Source organism: Scophthalmus maximus, chromosome 18 (genome assembly GCF_022379125.1).
Source record: "Scophthalmus maximus strain ysfricsl-2021 chromosome 18, ASM2237912v1, whole genome shotgun sequence".
NCBI classification, from domain to species: domain Eukaryota; kingdom Metazoa; phylum Chordata; class Actinopteri; order Pleuronectiformes; family Scophthalmidae; genus Scophthalmus; species Scophthalmus maximus.
This window is the reverse complement of record NC_061532.1, coordinates 10,480,476-10,502,841: the sequence shown is the minus strand read 5'-3', so window position 1 is coordinate 10,502,841 and position 22,366 is coordinate 10,480,476. Positions and strand designations below refer to the sequence as shown.

General features: G+C 44.8%; 2 protein-coding genes across 5 annotated transcripts in view; one reads left to right on the top strand and one right to left on the bottom strand.

Moving 5' to 3' along the window:
* mtmr9 (myotubularin related protein 9) overlaps window positions 1–22,366 on the bottom strand; it is a 59,625-nt gene that overhangs the window by 2,229 nt on the left and 35,030 nt on the right. The window contains exons 1-10 of one of the 4 annotated variants that reach the window (XM_035616829.2): window positions 12,488–12,508; window positions 5,978–6,162; window positions 5,182–5,290; window positions 4,950–5,075; window positions 4,668–4,841; window positions 4,334–4,551; window positions 3,947–4,108; window positions 3,670–3,811; window positions 2,961–3,181; window positions 2,635–2,786 (exon numbers count right to left, since the gene is read on the bottom strand). In XM_035616829.2, the coding sequence (XP_035472722.2) occupies window positions 2,635–2,786; window positions 2,961–3,181; window positions 3,670–3,811; window positions 3,947–4,108; window positions 4,334–4,551; window positions 4,668–4,841; window positions 4,950–5,075; window positions 5,182–5,290; window positions 5,978–6,159 (1,486 nt within the window). In that variant the 5' untranslated portion in view covers window positions 6,160–6,162; window positions 12,488–12,508. Of the gene's footprint in view, window positions 1–7; window positions 1,933–2,634; window positions 2,787–2,960; window positions 3,182–3,669; window positions 3,812–3,946; window positions 4,109–4,333; window positions 4,552–4,667; window positions 4,842–4,949; window positions 5,076–5,181; window positions 5,291–5,977; window positions 6,163–6,584; window positions 6,730–12,487; window positions 12,509–22,366 lie in introns of those variants that run through there. The other 3 variants (XM_035616828.2, XM_035616831.2, XM_035616827.2) reach the window with 3 other exon arrangements.
* Window positions 12,503–22,366, top strand: part of xkr6b (XK, Kell blood group complex subunit-related family, member 6b) — a 40,961-nt gene continuing 31,097 nt past the window's right edge. Inside the window, exon 1 of the mRNA XM_035616832.2 lies at window positions 12,503–13,488. Coding sequence (XP_035472725.1) covers window positions 12,914–13,488 — 575 coding nt within the window. The 5' untranslated portion in view covers window positions 12,503–12,913. The remainder of the gene's footprint in view (window positions 13,489–22,366) is intronic.

Here is a 22,366-nt window from a genome sequence, read left to right as displayed (position 1 = left end):
CTGCAGTAGAAGAGGGGGTGAAAAACACTGTGGGTACTCATGAAAAAAAACAACCTTCTACATTGAAGTGGTTTCTCTAATTCCTATTCGGCCATCGGCATTCCACCCCGCACAATCAACAGGGCGTGTGCACTTACTGTACGTGTATGAATGAAATGTGAAGCTTTATGCTAAAACGACACAGACTTGGTTATTTGCGACAACAACAAAGAAAATTTGTGTGAATTCCTCTAACACACTTGGACTTTGATGGTGGGAGGGGTATTTTGGCAAAAGGACATGTGGGGGACTGGTGTAACGGAAAGACGTGTGAAGTGTGACAGCAGAGATGTGCTGAACGACTGGAATGTGCAACACAGTGTAGAGGCGACTTGTCTGACACAATCAGAGCGAGTGTATCGAATGACCTGGGCCTTTTTTGGGGGGGGGGGGATCAAAGCACTGTGCCAGGACAATGAAACACCTGCAGATAACAGGTATTGACTGTGCATGTGGGTGCGTGTGGTTATGTCACGTATTTCCCTTACTGAAATCTCAACTGTGTTACGCAATTCACTGATACAAGTAAATTGGTCAAAAACCTCCCTTTGAAAAGAGAAGAATCACCTCTGGTTAAGTTTACTTCTGAGCGATGGCTAAAATTGAGATAGCAATTATCGATTCATGACCGATGGTCCAGCCCTGATAATTGGCTGTTCTATATTTTTTATTGAATTAGAAATGACAGTTTTTTGATTCCAGGTCAGTTTGAACAAAATGTGTCAAGAGTGACTGGCTGGCACATAGTTATGACATGGGGGAGGGGGGCTGGGGGAGGACTTGTGTCCCAGTCTGACAGAGACATTAATGGCAAGATTGCACAATAAATCAATGTTGTTGTATTTATTTTTTGCTGCTTAAGTTTCACTCTTACAGGAGCATGGAGCCTTTAGAATGCTGCTCTTTCTTTGTAAACCAAAACACTTCTTTATTAATCCAATCAAATTCTGATCATAGTCATATTTATTTTCTGTATGGCTCCTGACGGGACCTACCTAGTTGGTGGCGGGGAGCCATGCCCCCAGTACAGAACAGATATTTCAGGAATATGTGGCGGGAAATCTATAAAAGTTTTTTTTTCCTTTTGTACACAGCGTCAATCCTCGTTAGTGTCAACAGCTAGATGTTTGAACTTCCATCGGGTCTTTTAAGTTTGGTGCAGGGGTGCTTCATTCGGGTTCAGTGCGTCGTTCTCTATGGAAGCGCTGCGTATGCAGGTTTTTCTGTTGCATTCATGCGCTCCAGTCAGCTATGCTATGTCATATATAATGAGGGTGTGGCTCTGTGGCTTCAGGGCAGGAAGGGGGCCCCCCTCACACGCAGAAGCATCTGAACCCAATGACTCCCTGGTTTGTAAAGACTCCCCTCCCACTTTTTGTTGTTCCCTTTATGGACGGCCTGCGCTTTCATCGGATGTGAGCTTCAGCATCTTTAAGCAGAGATGGGCCTTTTTTTAGTTAATTCTTGTTTTTTTTTTTACCATCATTAACCCCCCGGCACATTCCAAACAAAGCTCCTTGAAATACAGTCTAGAAAGCAATGGTGTGAACTCATTCCGACTTATTCAATACATTTGCATTTAATGAAAAAATGTCATATCACAGAATTTATAGAAAATATATTTCCAGGGGTGCATACTTAGGGCGGCATCTAAATAATCCCCCTCTAATCCCTGATTTAAAATGACAATAAATCACAAGAAAAATAAAACTGTAATCTTAAAAATAAATGGGTCAGATGTATGAATGCACTAGATGAAAAATGTTGCTACAGACAAGTATGAAGGACTTTGGTCAGTGTGCATTTGACTGTAAACTGATAACTAGCCAACCGTCAATGTCAATATCCAATGTCAGGGAGCTCAGGTGTCAGTGAGTTAACCTTCTTTGCAACCTACAATAAAAAAAAAGTCACATGAGCCAAACGACCACCTTCAGAGTTTCACCTTTTCACGTGACCTGGTCACAGTGTGGCAAAGCGTGTTGTTTGTCAAATATAAAAAGGGTTTCCTGTTGAAGCGACAAATGCACATTGAACTTTGAACATGTAGAGCCAAATGTAAACGTGAATACTGGTCAAATTTGCATGCATGTTGTATTCATGGCACATTTTCCCCAAAGTAGGACTCATAACATATTATGACATCTCACACAGCGTTACCAAGTTTGTCGGTGGAACGGCACTGGTGCCCCCTTCTGGCGAGAGTTCAGAATGTCAGTCTGAGCAAAAATGTAATCACAGATTTTTAGGGTTTCAGGATTTCTTACTAGTGCCTGTCTGCCAGTCAACTGTGGCAGGAATTTCCTACATAAGTTATAATGATATATAAAATTCTCTAAAGTGTAAACAGTTTCCAAGGTAACAGAGGGTGCAACTGTGTGGCCTGTGATTTTGTGACTTTGAGCAAAACCTTCATAGCAACCCTGACCTTCTTTTGTTCTCTGTTCCAGCCATTAAAACTAAAGTTCCACTCAAACCTGTTTTTAATTCTAATTAGGTTCGTCTCATTGTTGCTGCGAGCTTAAACATGTGTTTGAGGTGTTTGCGAATGAAAGGTATTTTCACTCGTAGGTCTGCATGTCTTTTGGATCTTACCTTCCCACAGCAGCAGGCTCTGAGGGGCCACGGAGGGCCAGATCACAAGGCTGTTGGCCTCGTAGAGCGGGTTGGTCAGACGCTCCAGCTCCTGGGGCCGATTCACCCACGACCAAAGGGACACAGTCTTCTCAGGCAGGGACAGTTTGGCTCTATGGAAAAGTGCGAGTATTGGTGTTAGATTGACCAATAATAACATGTAGCATAAATAATGAAAAATTAAGTATGAGAAAATGTTGTCCCACCCTTCAACAAAATCAAAAGTCTATGGTTGTAAAACACATGTTGTTAGCTGACAGAGCAAACTGAGCAAACGTCAGACTTACCTCCCAGCCGCACCGTTGCCCAGGAAGGTACCAAACTGAGAGGCGTAGGTGTGTTCGAAGAGCAGCACCAGGAAGCTCTCGCTGAATTCAAAGGAGCAGGGAAACTGCCGAAGGATCTGCCATACACAATCCAGGAAAAGCAGGAAGACGGGCGCCTCTTGGCGGGACTTGTTATTGGAGAAGGCCGACTGGGCACAGCGCTGCTGGAACGGGTGACCCGCCTGGCCAGGTGGGTCGGGTGAGGTGAGAGGGGTTATGGGAAAGAAATGCAAGGACCATTAAAATGCAAATTGGACTGTTTACCAGGCCTATCTTTAGGAAAACTATACCTACGTTCGTAAAAATTGTTAAAATTGGCCTAAATAAAAACGAAATTACAATTCTTAATCTGTTGTGTCTTTATTGAATACACTCTTTAAACACTTACATCCTTAAAAAATGTGAACTGGTCAAAACCTCTTTTGACAGTTGGAAATTTGGACCATTCAACACAATCATATATTTGAGATCTACAAACCTGTCAAAAGAATAGGATGACGGACAGGTAGGCAAAGACAGGCCAATAATTTCATCCGGGATGAATAAAACAATTGGATTAGCTTTCTACAGCCCTTCCTAAGATTTTTTTTTTCTTTTTCTTGTTGCTGTCTGAGCTTCTGAAATAGACTGCCTAACCTGCCTGATTTGGGCAGTACTCAGAGAAGCTCACCTGGAGCCACTCTCGCTCCACCAGGCCCTGGAAGCCTCTGATGGTCCTGCAGGCCGGATCGAGGATGATCTGAGCCAAGGACGTCACCTGCAGGGTGGAGTCTGTCCCTTCTGTACCATGAACAAGCACCGATGCCCCCTCCCTGAGAAAAATACACAGATTCACAGAAACTGGGTGCTGAGTCCTGTGATTTTCTTCACTTCAGTATGTGGAGGAGCAGAGGAAAAGTACTGCTACCAGGATTCATGAGAAGCAAACCAAAGTTAGTTTTTCTGACCTGTCAATACACTGGGCAGCAAGACAAGCAGTGGTGAGGATCTCCTTGACATGAGTCTGCCAGTTAGACGCCTCCAGCTTGCTTAACCAGCGGTCCATGTTGTGCGACTGGTCATTACATGCCTCCACCAGCTTTATCAGGCCCTCCTGCAGGACATTAGCCCTGGAAATGGCAGATGTGTCAGTCAAATGAATACATGACAAATTGTCTAACAGTTATTTTACACATAGTATCGGAATCCAATTGTATCCAAAATGTGTTAACAATACCCATGCCAGAAAAATTAAAATAAAGAAAAAATAAGAGAAAAGATATTAGAAAACACTGTGCTCTAAACAACTCAGAGCCGAGATTAGTTTCTAGTTCATGGAGCCACTGGTGACCCACCTTTCAATGGTCTTGTGGATCCTCCTCCACTGGGGGTAGTTAGCCTCCGACTCAAATCCTCCACCCCGAGCTTTGGCCTGCTGGGCAACGTTGATGGTGCGCGTGTCAATAATGTAGCCACGTTTGCCGGGTCGCAGGGTGGCGTTGATCAGCTTTTCATCCTCCTTACACCGTCGCCCATTGGTTCCAGTCAGAGGCTGCCCCGCTCGCATCATCACCTGAGAGTAGAAGTGATTTAACTGTACAGGCAGCCATCACTCGACTGAAATCCTCAAAGAATATTTCGAGAACGGAGAAGGTCAGAATTACATAAACTGTATTTCCTTGTGCTTACCATGCCATTCTTTTTATGGTAATAGCTAAGTACTGGAAACCGGCCACTGTGACGGAAAGAAGCCACTTTTCTCAGCGTGTCGTCGTCAACATCTTTGGGCACCGCCACTAGAGGAGGATATGACGGACACACGCTGAAGTCCTTGTTGACTTCACTCAGCCTCCACTCATCGGTCTGACGAAAGGGATTTGTGGCAGGTTAACAGACGGCTATTGAGCAAGTAAAACAAGAGGACTGGGATGATATCAGTGTGAAAACGTCTGTTGTAATGCATGAACATACCATGGATTCCAAATCTTTAAAGACCTCCTCTGGAAGGAAAGAATTCCAGCCATCTTCTATCACCTCAAACATGGGCCGGTAGAAGAAAGGGTACATCAGGGAGACCGAATCAAGAGTGGACAAAGCCTAGAGATGCATAAAGTTAAGAATATGCATTGGTTAATCACATATACAATCTGAGACTCTTTCTGGTATTAAACAGTGAACAGTGTACTGCCTTTTGTTTTTTTACCTCAACAGAGCTGGAAATGTTGAGACACTCCTCCATACCAGGGATGTCCAACTGGATCACCCTCAGGTCTTTGCATTTGACAATGATGCTTCCGAGAGACCCCACGAATCTGTAAAAGCCAAGTTTGAGATTTGCTGTAAAGAATAAACACAGCAGCAAGGATGCGAATGTCACAGGAGAGACACAGAGGCTCAATGTTGTCTCAAATTTTTTGTGGCACCCTTTGGAACTGCCCGTGGCTTCTCTGTGTGGAGTTTGTAAATTCTCTCCATATTGTATTTTCAGTTGGTGCGCACAAAAAAAGTTATAATTTTGTGTCAATACAGAATTTATTACTGGGCTCATCCAGTAGTGTAAACAGTTGTCTATACACAGGATAGAACATTTGTGTGAAATGACTAATTGGCTAGAATTGAACAGCCAACAATTAATGCTCAGTGCTGTTTACAAGCTCGTCACCACACAGTATCAAACGTCAAGCTGTGGGAATCGATGCAGTGAAACCCCAGAGTCAGATTCAAGCTTCCTGTCACAACAGTTTCACATCCTGTCTTCACTTTTTACTATATTAAATAAAACCACTGTGCAGCAGAGCAATGCTCAGATATGGTGCATGCAATGACATTCAGTTGCGCTGAAAATAAAGGTGTAACCACATCAAAACAAAAAACACTGTACCTTTACTCCATTCTATTCTTCCCATTGACTATTTTCTCATTTTGACAGCCAGTGTCTGGTTGAAAGAGAAATATGTAAAAAAAAAAATCCCTGCAACCGTAAACAGGAAGCTCATCACCTCTTTTCTATGGAGTCGATGTTTGAGTGCAGCAGCCACAGCTCCTCCGTGTTGTCCTGTCTGGAGGAGAGAATCAGGTGATGGCCGGTCAAACACAGAGTCCCCTCCACGGTGGGCAGGAAAGGCCGGTGGAGGACGACCCCGTCTACCCTGGGTGTTTTTATCAGCTCTGCAAACTCCATGACCTAAAGGAAAGACAGCAGGGACGCAGGGTTTAAACCAACACATTTGGACAATGCTACTGGTTAGCTGAGGTTGCTAGCGCTAAGACAAGACTAACCCACGCCCTGTCATGCTGCTTTCCAACAAATATAAAGTTCAAGTCAATGTCATTTTTTATTAAACAAAAAAAAAAACAACCCCGCACACCATGAAAGTCTGTCAGCTAGCCTCAGTGAGCTTGACTCAAGAAATGAAGTGGCTAACGTTAGCTAGCTAGCGAGCGACTCGTGATAGAAAAGGGAACATTAGCCCCGGAGAAAGTGTTCCGTCATTTTCATGACAGTCATGACAAGTTTAACAAGTTTAACATAATGCGCAAGGAAAATGCGGAGCACAATCATGTACGTTTTTCAGCTCATGCTAAAACGATCTGTTGTGCATTTACCTGGCGATCTCTTCCTTTATTATGCTACTGAGCGAGAATGGTACGTTCACAAAAACACGCCGACTGGAAACAACTGACGGGAAGTTTTCTTGCCCCGGAGAATGTTCCTAGCAAATACAGAAAAAATAGTCTTACGCCGTATTTGATTAATTTAATGTTCATGACGTCGACAGTTGACCCAGCGGGGCAGAGCACAAGACGTGGGGGTAATGTGAGTTGAAATATCAATGGCTTATCTCGTTAAAAACAAATATATTTATTTATTTATTTTCTGAAACGAAAACCTACAGAAGACGTCAAATGGCACAGGCGTCTGCTCGAGATATGAAGCTGTTTTGTTCCATCATATCCATCCGTAGATCACCTGCTCTGTGACTTTATAACTTGACGTATAATATATTAAAAAAGACACTAGGTGGTGACATTGGAACACTTTTGAGAGACTTGCCTGCATGTGATTCAATATCACCTTGATTTAATGCCTGGAGGGTTCATTCTGCATGATCATGAGGAATAAATGATTGTGTCGGCCATTTAAAGGAATGTGTGGGAGTCATTATTATACTACATAACATAACAGAGAGGATTAGACAAAATTACAGACTTTTCATAACTATTAAGACTGAGACTAAGCTAAACTAAGCCTAAACCCCACTTGTGTCTTTATGCAGATTAACTGAATAATCAAGGGAAATATAAAGCACATAAAGGTGTTAAGATAATTGAGATTTAAGGATCACAAAAGAGCCAGCTTCCTTTACAGCAGCTGGTAAGTTACAGTTGGGTGCAGTTTTCTTGCTGTGGGGAATGGGAGTAGGCCTGTCTGCTGAGATCTTGAACTACCTGATGGAACACTGACCCACCTTAAATGGGAGACTTGCTAAAGGAGTGAAATGAGGAGGAAGAAGAAGAAGAAGAAGAAGAAGAAGAAGAAGAAGATGGCTTGGTGGCTAAACTGCCTGTTTGTATTAGACTCATCAAAGTCAAGACTGTGTGTGTGTGTGTGTGTGTGTGTGTGTGTGTGTCTGTGTGTCTGTGTGTCTGTGAGTGTGTGAGATGTATTGCAAATCAGCACAGTTTTTGCTTCACTTGCAGCCTGTCCGGACTTTACAATAGATGGTCTGCTCTGGGCCCCTCCAGCCGACATCACGGCGAGGGGCTGTCGACGCCAGAGCTCAATTGAATTTGAAACCCAGTGTTGCTTTACAAACCAAATAACTGCCCTTCTTCTGAGAAAAATATGCTTTGCTGTGTTTTTTTTTCTTCCTAAGGAAATGAAGAGATTAAAAAAAAAGAGCTTTGAAAGCAAATATTCACTTCACAGCCACGACGCAGGAAATGATAAAGTTATACCTAACTCCCATGTTTTATTTAACAGGATGCTGAGACAAATGTGTTGGTGCTGGTGAAGATGATTTTTCTTCCCGTTTCTGCTATAAAAGTTTCAGCAGTATAATGTTAACTTTTTAAGATAAAAAAAACAAATAGGAAAATCTCAGCTCTCTGTCTTGGAGGAATTTTGGGGAAAATATTATTAAACTTGTTCAACACAAACCTACATTTTCCTTGAAAAGAGCATTTGACAACTGGTTAATCTGTGATTCTAAGTTTAAAAATCAGTCTCGAGGTTCCGTATGCTCAGTGGTCCCTTGTGTCACATCCTAGATCAGACTTTAACATATTTTGACGAGTTCAGAATATTTTGGTACATCATCCAGAAAAATTCGTTACAGTTTGTACCCACGCCTACACCATTACTCACAAAAATGTCACTCTATTCCCAATAAATACAACGTCTCATCCATGATTCATTCTCTGCCTATGATCTTCTGTTCTGCACGGATGTGGTTTCTTTGAATTTGTGATATGTCCTTTTGTCATTTTGGGTACGACCAGTGAATCAGAGAAGTTTGTCATTACAGATAATTACGACTTTAACGTGGGTGCAGAGTCAAACAGCCAAATTTGCAGTTTAACTATGTGAGAAACCTTTTGATTTCACTCCGTCTGTAGCCTTACTGCCTCTAAATGTTGGGGGAACTTTTCTGTGTCTTATCAATCTGATCAAATAAACGGTTGCCATAATAGTTTGTTTAATTTTGTCCCTATAAATTCAAAGTATTGCTTGGCCAGCCAGGTTTGTCCTGAGACATTCACATTGACTACAGCAGAAACACCTCACGCCAGAAAGGGAAAAAACTGTGAAAAATAGTGCAAATGCTCCTGAAGGATTCATCACCAGTTACTCTCTTTGCATTATTAAGCAGGTGTAGCACATTCGACATGTGTACTCCTGTGAACCCTGTAATCCACGAGCAATAAGCTTGTCTTGTTAGCTTGCTGTCATCAAATTTTCATGTTTCAAGATGTTGAAACATGAAACATAAAAAAAAATAAATACATTTCATCATCAGATTTGATGAAACATAGTCACAGAAACCAAAGCAGGTTGTCTGTTGCCTTAGATGTGCACATTCAAATAGAAGAACTGGGATGAAATTAGTGACTAACTAGTGAGCACGTTTGCTGCACAGTCTTAATACATTGCTAAATGTTTGTTGTCATTTGTAAATTATTAATCGTTGTTTTTTACAACTGTACTGAATTGACTACTGCAACAGCATTCTTTATGGTTCACCTGCAAAAGCCTTAAATAAACTCCAATACATCCAGAACTCTGCTGCCCGTCTCCTCACCCACACCCGTTCCCGTGATCACATCACTCCCGTCCTTCGGAACCTTCACTGGCTCCCTGTTTCCCAACGCATCCAGTTTAAAGTCCTCCTCCTCACCCACAAAGCCCTCCATAACCAGGCTCCTTCCTACCTCACAGACCTGCTCCACCCACACAATCCCCCCCGTAACCTCCGCTCCTCTGACGCAAACCTTCTCTCCCCACCACTCAGGACCAAGCACCACACCCGGGGTGACCATTTCACCATTGCAGCCCCCTCCCTCCGGAACACCCTACCCATACACATCCGTGACTGTACTGACCTGGACACATTCAAAACACTAATCCGAACACACCTCTTCAGATTAGCTTTCCACATTCAGTAGTCTTACATTTCTCACCTGATAGTTACTGGTTTTATTGTTTTTGTAATTGCTTTTAATATGCTTGTTTTATGTGTTGGTTTTATTGCTTATCTGTTTTTAATGTGATGTATGTGCTGGTCTTACTGTAAAGTGTCTTTGAGTACCATGAAAAGCGCTATATAAATAAAATGTATTATTATTATTATTATTACGGTAGATGGTGGGAGCTTGTCTAAAGCCAATTGGTTTCTAGTTACTGGCATTATACTCACTTACTACTCCTCATGTGGTCAAAATTGCCTATTTTGCTTCCAGGATAGATACACAACTAGAAATCTGGGCGGCACCCTGATGAGCTTCGACATGAGCAATAACCTGATGTATTTAGCACACGCAGCTCCCCTCCTCTTTGAGATGTCACTCCCATTTAGGTATTCAGCAAATCTCAAACCTTGAGTGATATGGGATCAAATTTGGGTCACATTAGCAACACAAGTCGATTCCCCCCCCCCCCCCCCCCCCCCCCCCCCCTTTTTTCCCCCTTCTGTGAAATCCACCAGCATGGAAGTGGAATATATACAAACTGAACATTTCCGTCACCAAGTGTAAGATTTATGTCATTTTGGAATTACAGCTTGTTTGAAAGCTACACCGGTCACCTCCCCCCCAACCAGCCTCCATCGCTTCCTCTGGCGACCTTTGAGTTTTTCTTGTCTTCTTTTTAGGTCTGCTTTAATCTGTATCCACTTTCTCTTTCCAGCACACAATCATATTAGGGCCTGTGATTTGCTTCTCTCTTTTGTTTGTTTCTATTTGGCCCTGTAATGCAGCATGTGACAAATTAATTTTTCTAAAAAGTGCTTCATATTCTCAATTGATGTCATCTGATTTGATTGTTTTTACTGCTGCGGGCCTTGTCTGCACTAAACTGCCTGCCATGTCCCGTGAACAACAGAGCTGAGTGTGCATCCACCGTGCTGCTCAAGAGGCAAAGCGGAGGCCGAGCAGCCCTGAGGAAGAAGAGGAAAATCAAGGCTACTAGTGAAACCGGTTTTATGATGTCCCAGTCCCTTGCACATAACCATACTCTCTTGTGTGCATTCGATCACATTTAAATAAATCTTTCCCGCAGTTATGCAGCCTGGAGGAATGACTATGGCCTCATTCTCTTTCATCCAGCATCACTATAACTTTTCCTGCATTTCGAAAAACAAAAGACGACCCTCGCTGCTCACCATCCAAAATTTGCAGTTGCATAGAGTCATAACACATTTTTGTAGGCAATCCTGTAGATAATATATCCGTGATAAATTCAATGATAACAACAGCCAAAAAATACGAAACCCTGAATTGCCTCTGACGCTTCATCCGGCAGTGTATGAACATGACAGAGAAGGTCAAAGAAGAAATAGCAGCGCTGCGTGTATGTGTGTGAATGGGTGAATGTGACTTGTCTTGTAAAGCGTGTTGAGTGTTCTATAAGACTATACAATCTTGTAAATGGACTCTATGAACATAATCCATTTGCCACAACAAATCAGAATGATTTTTTTTCAAATATATCTTTTTTTTTTATCCAAAACTTAATCAAAGTAATAACTACAGCAGTCAGATAAATTATATGGCAAAAGTACAGAATTTGCATCTGACTTGCAATAAAGTAGCATAAACTGGGAATAGGTTAGAACAATAAAGTACCTCAAAACTGCTCTTCATTAGTTGACCATATGTACTTGGTTATTTTTCACCACTGATGAGTGACTGGCATGTATGTATTTGTCTTTATATAGTTATGAGTGTCCATTTTGGTTCACAACCATCATTTTGGGGTTTGGGTAAGGGTTAAGAATTTAGCAGGGATGGTTAAGGGGTATAGGGTAAGGGGGTCAATGAGTGTCCTTACAAATATAGAGAGACAAGTGAGTGTGTGTGTGTGTGTGTGTGTGTGTGTGTGTGTGTGAGAGAGAGACAGCAGTAGCAGGTTCAGCACTATTTCAGCACTGGACAGCTCCCATCAAACTCCACCATCCAGACAGAGCAGAGCGGCGTGCGGACATGATCCAATCCATCTCACACGGGATGTGTGACCCTGCGTGGCAGCTCGGTGGGCACCGTCTAATCACAGTGTTGTCCAACCTGCAGCGGACTCACTCCCCAGCTCTTCGCCTCCCCCAGGGGAGGAAAGCGTCACATTTCAGCAAGCGCTTTTGAACCCCTTGACTGCTGCATGCATGAGGAAAAAAGAAAAGTGCCGCAGACAGGAAGAGATAGCCCCACATGTCTCTTAGCAACCATTCCAGAGAGCTATAGATTCACCTATGGATCAATTATGTGCCTTCCCGGAGGGTGTGGTGTGCACAAGTTGACTATAGCTCAACCCCTTTAATGATTGTGAACCTGCAACACAGACTCGTCACTGTTTGCTGATGCAGGTAGATAACAATTGCTAAGAAGATTTTTTTTTTTTGAATTTCACAATTAGGGAAAAACATGGAAACAGGGAAAAATACTCAAAACGTACAGCAGGGTGACTAAACTGTGTTGTGGGCACAGAAAATAAAACTCTGTGCTTTTTAGGAGAGATTTTGTTTTTTTGTTCCCATTCCCTCCTTCAAAAAAGTGACCCCACATTGTGACCGATTCAGATACTGAAAAAACAGTGACTTCCCACGGCGAGGAGGCATGTTGCATTACACCATGCAGCCCTCTTCTGTGCGTTTTGGGGGGCTTCAAACGAGACACTAGATGGCAACCACGTTGAGAGGGAGAGACAGTGTGTGTGTGTGTGTGTGTGTGTGTGTGTGTGAGAGAGAGAGGGAGAGGAGGGGGCGAGAGGAGCGGTAGGGGTGGTGGGGGTGACTTACGTCGGCGTGGGACAGTGGAGGAACGGTCTGCTCGAAGTACGCAGCTTGCAGCTGGAGGAGAGCTGCAGAGAGGGGAGACGGCCGAGCGGCGGGGAGGGAGATTAATGCCCAGGTAAAACAAAAAAAAGGGAGGAAAAATTGGCCGACCACAGTTGGATGCGCGGGTTACAAATCAAAGTGCGGGGAACCTGTAGATCAGACTATTGTTTCGTCAGGTGAGGACACATCTGCAGTGGAGGGAGAGCCGGGGAAGATGCGCTGCGTCCGTGGCGCCACCGGTGCGCCGTCCGGGGACAGGGTGAGCGGCCGCCGCGCGCCGGCACCCCGCATTTAGATGGCTCCAACATTTGGGGTGCAAAACAGGTGTCAGGGAAGTGTCGTCACGAACCCCGGAAGCCGGAGGAGGTGGGAACATCAGAGGGAAAGATGGCAGCGAAATCCGATGGTCGCGGGGTCGTCACCGGTTTCGCCCAGCTGCACAACCTGGACGACGTGGTGGGGACGGGAGAGGACGACACGGAGAACAGCAGCTCATTCCACATCTGCCACTGCTGCAACACCTCGTCGTGCTACTGGGGCTGCCGGAGCGCCTGTCTGCATTACCTCCGGGGGAAGGGGAAGGGGAAGGGGAAGGGGGGAGATGCGGCGCGGCCGACGCAGGAGGAGCGCCTCTGGCTGGACTGCCTGTGGATCGTCCTGGCGCTGCTGGTCTTCTTCTGGGACGTGGGGACTGATCTGTGGCTGGCCATCGACTATTACCACAAGCAGGACTTCCTGTGGTCGGGCCTGACCCTGTTCCTGGTGCTGGTGCCCTCGGTCCTGGTCCAGATCCTGAGCTTCAGGTGGTTCGTGCAGGATTACACCGGGGGCGGGCTGGGCTCCGTGGAGGGGCTGAGCAGTCGCAGGGCCACGGCGTGTCTGCAGAGGGACAGGTGCTGTCGCCTGTCTGTCTGGGTCTGGCAGACCGTCCTACACATCTTCCAGATGGGACAAGTGTGGAGGTAAGGCAGAACTTCGAGTTCATCCCGTCGAAGACACAGCCAAACCCCCTCGGAGCACACGCGTCTGCGTGCTCCCCTCACTCGACCCATTCACAACTCCATCACCTCCTGTCACCTGGTATAACCCGCTGTTGTGTACATGACCGGGGTGGAAATCAGCACCGCGGCGATGCCATCCCGCTCGTGTCTCTCTCTCTCTCTCTCTCACACACACACACACACACGTTCATATGTGTATATATATATATATATATGTATAAACTGCCGTAGCTGCACTGCTGTAATTGTTTCATCACAGTGCGCCACTGCACTTGTGCAGCGGTAGTAGACGCTTGTGTGTGTGCGTGTGTGTGTGTGCGCGCGCCGCTCACATCACGGTGCTCACCGTCGCCTCGTTTCACCCTCGCCCCCCTCCCCCTCCCTCCACTCGTCAAATACACTCCAACTCTGCAACCAGAGGCCAGACGCGCATCTGTTTTCACGGCTCACCCCACAGACATGATGTCATCGAGTCCTCTGCGACGCCCGGCGTGTTCTGGTCCCACAGAACCCGTGTTTTGGTCCAGACGAATTGATGCACGGGGGACGGTGTGTGTGTGTGGGGGGGGGGTTGGGGCATGGATGCTGAAGATGTACACGCATCTGGATCGGCGCGTAATCTATGATATGTAGCGACTACATTAGTTGTACAAAATAAAAAATAAAATTTAAAAAAAGTGACACATTGTGCGCGCCTTTTCCCTCCTCCGTGTTTGACTGTTCAGTCAGCGCTTCTGAGCGGCGAGGTGGGTTTTTTTTTTTTTTGGTGCAGACAGACGCAGTGGCTGGCATTTAAAGGGGGAAAAAGTCAGGCATGACGGCAGCTCTTAGAGGACTGCCGGCGGCCGAAAACATGTACAGCAGCAGACTGCGAGGGTCACATCATCTCATCCTCTCTTTTGGTCTTACGCACCGGATTGGCCTCCGATTGTGTTGTGATATGTGTTTGACGTTGGACGCCACAGATGGGTTATCTCAGGATTGGGTCGGAGTCTAATTGGCCAAATTACTCATTTGCAAAAAAAAAAAGAAAAGAAAAAAAGAATGGAATGAAACTCACTGACCTTTAAAAGCAAACAAACATGCCACAAGCTTTTAATTAAATCCCCTGTCATCTTGGTCCACCTCAGAGTTGTTCCTCTAAAAAATAAGCCTCATTCCCTTCCTATGTTCTTTAAAAAAGAGCATTTCTCACTTTTGTGACAAGTTCAATTCAGTGCATGCTGTTGCCTCCTCTCTCTCCCCCCCCCCCAACCCACCATGGGTTCCTCACCACACTCATTCTGAGGCACACCTGAAGGCTGGTTTATTGATCAGCCGCAGTCGTACTGGCTCAGGTTTATTTACCTCAGTGCGGTTCGATTGATTATTTTCGCTCATATCTGTGGCGGAACATCGACACTGGAGAGACGCTGGCGGTGCCCGGTCAAAGTCGCCATGTGGGTAAAGTGAGTAACAAAGTGAACGTTTGAGCGTGAGCAATCCGAAGGCGCCTGTCCACTGTCGATGGATGCAAGATCTATGATCGCATGACATGTAACTAGCACAATAGATGCTTGGTCTCACACCATCCATGTATGCATAATGTACCTTATGTCCACCATATTCTTCACATTGTGTATTGATCTGAGCTCAGTTTGGCACAAAGACGTGAAAGTTTGAGAGGTAGCTGTAAAAAGTGGCCGTTAGATGAACCAAACTCAATGTAATTACAAGTAGAAACTATAGAGCACTGACTCGTAAAAAAGAAAGTAAGGGAAACACAATGTGTATGTTGGGACAGCCCACACAGCGTGGGGCGAGGGATCAATTGTCAGGCCACCTTCTCCCTTCGGACATGATCTGTCTGGCTGCCGGTTCAGGGTTGAGGGTCAAAAGCTGTTCTTGTCAGCTAAGTGAGAGTTCACCGCCTCGGACCCGCAGGGTGTTGAAACTTGATATGGAGATTATTAGTCACCAGGAGAGGCCAGCCTGCCAACGGGTGGCATATGCTATCACATTGCAATGTATTTTGGGGTGTCAATATGTATTAAAAAGGGTTTGGGGAGATTTTAATTCCCCTTCTATTTATATCTTGTATTTTTTGGTATCACATGGGGAATAAATTGTCATTGTTCACGGCTGGATTTGAAAGCGGCAATCACGGCCAGTCTGCGGCGTCCTTTAACAAGATACTGCGGAGTCAGTTTGTGAAATGTTTTGCTCTCATTAATGTGAAGAAAACGAGCCGAAGTGCTGACAGGAGTCAAAAACACTGCCTCATCATGTCTCATTACTCGGATCTATTTGCAGTTTCTCCATTCAATTAGCTGCTTTCTCCCGGCGCACCTGAGGACCGAGCCGATGACGGAGTCGCCGAGCTCGTTTCGCAGTCGCCCCCTTGTTAATTGTTGAGGATTCCTCTCCCATCTGTAATCCTACTTTGTCGCCGGCTCCCCGCGGCTCTTTCATGTCCTTCCTTCCTGTGAATCACCGGCACCACCGCCAGTGTCTCCGCGAGCTTTAGAGATTCCACTCACATGCGCCCAGGCCCACAGTGGATCACACATACACCGAGGTTTCCTGGCGGAGCGACGGACAGCTTAATCAGCGTAAGCCCAAATTAGCATCTGACTGAGAAGGAACTGCATCCATATCCTCCCCCTGAGGAAAAAAAAAAGTTTTATAAGCTCTTTGTTGTTGGGGAAAATCCCAGCAGAATTGGATGGGGTGTTGTCCTTGTCTGTTCTTTTAATTTCTCATAGCTGGATGATAATATTGTACAAAAGGCAATTTTCCATAGCCTATTGCGAACTGAGCAACATTTCAGGAGGCCATGTGCCAGTTGCTAACAACTGAGCAGTGAGCTTTTCCAAAATCCCATCTCTTCTTCAGCCCTTGCATTTTATCACTATACTTTTACTGATGTATTTCTCAGAATTAAAAAAAAAAAAGTTAGAAAGTGCTTCTCTTTCAAACCTTCAAAATACAAGTGATGAAATAGTTCAACAAGGTCAAACCATTGCTTATTCAAACGGACGCTCCGGTGACATTACATGGAGTTGTTATGTGGACTACCTGCAATAACAGCTGAATAGTGTCTTCCGTGGCTCAGGGTTACCTTGGCAGAAAGTGATCAGGGAGGTCATGTGGAAGCCGCTTTGGAAATGTATTGCGAGAATGCCTTGTGGGAAATGAAGGATCCAGCATTTTTTTTTTGTTTCCCGCCAATACTGGAGACTAAAAGTCAAGACATCCTGACCTCTGCCTCTTCAGTTTTGACTCTTTTGTGAGCCCTACAGCTTTATGGTGGCGTAATATTGTGCAATATGTCGAAGATGTTAATGTCCACTCAGCTTTTTGAACCCTTTTGCACCATTTCAGCCTGGACCTCTTGAACCATTTGCATATATTTTGGGCAGCTGTACGAGGTCGAGGGGTGGTGCATTTTAAGGCAGAAATAGACACGTTTTTTTGGCTTAAACTTGTCATTATGATGTTAAGAGTGAGTGACAGAAAAAGCATAGGAGCCAGAAAACTAAGTCGGCGCTTCAGTGTACATACTTCTTTGTTCTCCTCCATTATCTCCAAAGTAGTGTTGACAACGTCCTCAGGAGCTCTGAGAAAAAGTGCCTGCGTCCTGCTACTGCAGCGTCTACACCAAAATGGTGACTTGTCCTGTGCCTCCTGAAATCACTGCCCTGTGCTGGTCTTCTGCCTGTGGGAGCTGTCCAGTCCTGAGAAATTCTGACTTAAAGATATGTTTTAATGCATTGTCTTTTGGTCTATTTTTAAAATTCATGAAGCCTATCAAATTAAACTCACCGATTGTCACAGGGTGTATATGCATGACGGCGTGTATTGATTAATACTGTCTCATTGGGTGTCATATTGTCCCCCGGGCAAACACAACACTGTTTTGCACAGCATCCTAACCACAAACAACATGTTTCTCTTTTTTGATATCCAAATGATACTGGGTTGAATATTGAATTCAGTGCACAGACACACAAACTGTGACCGTAAATAAACCCCGAATAACTCAGTTCTTCACCTTGTATTCAGCTGAAGCACAAAATGTACACAAAGTGTTGAAATGGTGGCCTTTTCAATTTGAGTTTGTGTGGATATTTGCTATCAAGGAAATCTCCAGCTCTGCGGGAGCCAAAGGGGACCCCCCCACTCTTGACACTGTACAACAATGTTTTAACACCACAAATCTGATGCTTGGATTACATTTTGATCCAGGGTGGGCTCACAATCGAGTGACAAGAAGACATTTCCTCATGGTTGACATCTGCCTCTGTTTCCTCGCCTGGTAAATATTAATACAGACTGGGAAGGAGTCTACAAAAGCCCCTCTTGGCTGGCTGGGCCACTTGTGGTTGCCAAAAATGGTTTGTAACATGCAGCAAAGTGAGACATTGAGATGATACAATGCAAGCAGCTGCCCTGTCAAGTGAAAAAAAGAAACTGCTGAGGGGGTGAAAGCGGGGAAAAGATGAAGGCTTGGATAAAATTGGTGACAATCCATATAATTATGTATTGAGAGTTTAAGATGACAAAGACGGGAACATCTTGTTCCCTCCACAGTGGAGGCACTGGAGCACTGATCGACGGCTCGGTCTGACATTGGCAACGTCTTCAGTTTGCTGGCAGAACCGAAAAGTCTGAGAATCTCCTTAAGAATCCAATTTTTTGTCCAAGCAATATGAAAAAAGAAAAATACTGTGTTTTGATGTTGGCACACTTCATTTTATAATATCAGAAACACATAGAATACCAGCTCGCCGAATGCATCGCACGAAGAACAAAAGGTGAAAAGGGCACACAGGCACAGACAGCACATCTTTACCAAGTTATATTTCTCGTTTGTGTTATTTACAGAAAGAACAAAAAAAAACTTCCTCTGCTGCGGTGGGACACAGCAGAGCAACGCTATACTCATTTTCTCATTAGCACTGATAACAGGGGGCCAACCTTTAAAGTCGGCGCTCCAAGAAAACCCCCAATTATGTGACAGTGGAGCCAGAAAAGCCCGCTTGCTTGGGAACCCATCGCGGCTGGGGGTAAAGAGACAGAAAGCCATAAATGACACGGAAATAAACGCCTCGGTTATTCAAGTGGCAGGAAATAGAGAGGGTGGGGGGTGAAAATGCTGTTTTTGGTGAAGAGTCATCGGGATACGCGTTCAAGCTGGGTTATTGAACTAGAGCGTACCGCTGAAAAAAAGCCTGATTCAGCCTGTGGTATTTATTTTAAATCCAAATGTTTCACCTCTAAATAAACGGACAGATGGTTGATTAAACGGTGCCATAACAAATCAAAAAGTCTTAGCAGAATCTTGTTGGTGACTTTAGTGAAACCTCAAATGAGTGATGGTGATTGCATTCCCATTTCTGCAGGCGATAACGCCCGCTGCTCCTGCACAGAACCCTTCAGCGCAGGGGGAATGCATGGGGATGAAGAGCCTGCGATGACTTGTGCTTTAACCGCGTCGCCCGAGCGAAACCACATTGTCTTGAAGGCCCCGATGTTACGCCGTCAACAGACAGAGACAGTCTGGCACTCACGGAGGAATATTAAACACACGGGCAGATGGGTTTGCCAGACAGAGATTTGTATGCAGATCACATACATATGTGTAGGCACAGTCCACACCTCAGGGGAGCAGAGGCTAGCTCTTTTTGAAATCGTATATACCTCCTCTGCCGCTTCCTCGCTCTTCAGGCACTGGACAGAGGCTGTATCGCCCCATAGACAATCATCTCCTCCAACTGTCCGCTGGCTCTTTTTTACTTTTAAGAAAAACAAGTCATCTCTTAACCTTAGAGCACAGAGAGACATATCTGGCCCTTATTTTTTCAATGTGTATCATCCTCAAGCTTCTTATGAACACGGATGTGGACAATCTGAATTGTAGTACATTAGTTACAGAATCTCTCTTTCGTTCAACAGCCTGAGCGTTAAAGGATAAGACTGGTGATATTCCATCTTTTTAATTGTCCCCCCAAAAAATCCCATGAAAAGCCAAATATCAGTGAAGTCAACCAAATAATTGGTATTGTCTGTGCAGCAAAAGCCTGATATAACTTCCCCTGTGCCACAACAAAGTCCCGTCATCACATTGAACATGGGCACTGGTGAATTTATTTTTTGGCCAGAAATATTCACAAGCAAACTAAACCTGCATTAATCCACAGCTGAAAAGCACTTTGCATTTGCCCACGTTTGATTAAAACTACAATGCTCGGATGAACCTTTCTGCGATTTATTTACTTGATTTTTTTTCCTTATAAACAACGCAACACTGGGTAGTGAGATATAATGCGAAGATTTGGGTCGCTCAAAAATCACATTAACAATATATGTATCCTCGCAAAATACGGGTATATCTGCTATTCACCTTTTTTCAAAAAAAAAATGAAACTGTATATTTGTGACCCATCTCGGGTGATTGTACGTCTTCAGTAGGCACCGGTGGGCTTGTGAGTGGACAGAAGGGATAAGAAAGTCAGTGTCAGTGTCGAGAGACGGACTAACATATTGCTGGTTTTGTTCTTTCAGTGGCATTACAGAAACATGCTGGCCAGTAATTCTCAATTTGCTTCTGTGTATACGCTCACATGTTTACACTCTTCTTCTCCTCTCGCTACAGTTGTAGCTCGCATGCTCGCGGAACTTGGCTCGTGAGTGTGCAGGATTTACTGCCTTTGAAGTCTGTTGTTTGTTCAGCGTGGTGTGCGCGCCGCGTTCTGTTTGGCAATTATATTGGCTCCGTCAGCCCAATTCTCTGTCCTCCTCGCTACAACTGTCTATTATCCCCATTCTCCTCTAAATCTGCCCTGTTGCCTCTTCACAACAAACACATTGTGCATGCTCGTGTGTGATGTGTGTGTATATATATATATCTATATATATATATATAGATATATATATATATCTATATATATATAATTTTTTTTTTTTCCACATTACTCGACTCCTGCATATTCTGCTTCAGAGGAAATCATTAACCGGGCCCAGAGGATGTCCAGTGTGAGTTGAAATGCTCACTCACAAAGACTGTTATTATTCATCAGCAGTCCCCCCCCCCCCCCCCCCCAACCTGCTAGTTAGATTCCTAATATATATTTATGCCTCCTTTTCTTCTGTAAAAAAAAAAAGGTGAGGCACACACTCCCAGGTGTGCCATTTGAGATCATCATGTGTTCTCCCCGTACACTCGCTCGATCCATTAGTGGTCCTCATAAGCTCAAGCCGTCGCATTTACCATCTGTCCTCCCAACCAAGTTAACATATGTTTTTATTTTCATCCCTCCCTATCACTTACGCCTATTAATGTTCTCCGGCTCCCCGTAAGCCTTTTATCCGCCTCCATCCATCTTGGAAGGAGACACCACACCGTGTGTCCCCCCTGTCCTGTCTTATCCTCTGCTCATTTGCTATAGTTAGAGGTTTTCTTCGCGGCGTGCTCCACAGCCGCGTCCCTCACCACTAGTTAAAGACATCATTGCAGCTCCCTCCCCTCCATTTTTCTCTTCGCCTATGCCTCTCTCCCTGTGTTGCCTTCACATAAAGCTGCGTTTGACCTCCATTTCTGTCAAGGAAAACTGGAGCATCTGGCTGCTGCCCCATTACAACTCAAAAACCTCCTCCCTCCCTCATCCTGCCATACCACCCATTAACTCCCTACAGAGCCCATTTTCAGATCTCCTACATTCTGCCATCCCTTCAGTTCTTCACCTCTGCAACCTCCCCGCCCCTTTCTTTTTCTTTGACACAAAATGTCTAATTTCGTCAGGAACCTGTTTCACCCCGGTTCACCAGTCCACCTGTGGATTGATGGCTGCCCTCTCACACCGCATGCCATTTCTTTAAATGTGCAGCTTTTCCCTGGCGTTCATCTATATCGCGGGAAGAAAAGCTGCACTCAACAAGTGACTGGTGAAAAAGTCGAACGTCAAGATCCAAATATTTCTCGCAGGAGAGAAAATTATTTTTGACTGATCACGTATATTTTTTGTCGCAGAACAACACCAGTGTAACAATTCATCGAATAGCATTAGCCACGTTTTAGCAATTAAACATATACCAAAGCAACAGCATGTCTGACAGATAAGACCGTGTCACACTCGATTTCAACCCCAGTTCCTCAGCGGTCATGACAGACACTCACAGACTTTCCCCAGCTCCTCTCGGTGCTGCTTGTGTCTTATATCTTATCGGAGTTGTGTCTCGCAATGCCGCATCAGCAGCGCTCAGAGAAGACCCACCGTTGATTGAGTCTAATCATGGTCGACGCTCCAGGCATCGGTTTGATAAACAGACAATCTCTGCTTATAAATAATTGAAGCGCGCCGTTAGTTCTCTCGCTCTCACAGTGTCTCACTTGCGGGGTTTCACAGTCGTCCCTGCTCAACCTCATACTTGCATGGTGATGCCCCTGCCTGGTGAGTTGTTACACTCACTGAGACATGAGGAATGTGAGGACGCGGGGTCAAAAGTGGGTTCTCCATCTCAGTTGACTAAGCAGGGTGGATATGAGAATGAGAAGAAATGATGACAAACACTGTGATAGTGAGAGAGCCGCAGTCCAAATTTTTTCTTCTCCTCTTGAATCTGTCAACGTGCAAACATAAACACACCAGGTTTTCATGATTTTTCAAATTTTCAAAGCCCTTCGCGAAGAGCACCAGAGCCAGTGTGAACACATTATCAGGTATGGTGGCATGAAGAGTTTTCACAGTTTTTCGGACAAAGAGGTATTTTTGATTTACATGTGGTTGTTTGCGAGTCACCGCATTTGTGTAGTTGGTCAGTCAACCACGTCCTGTTCCCGTGAGTGAGGTGGATGAAG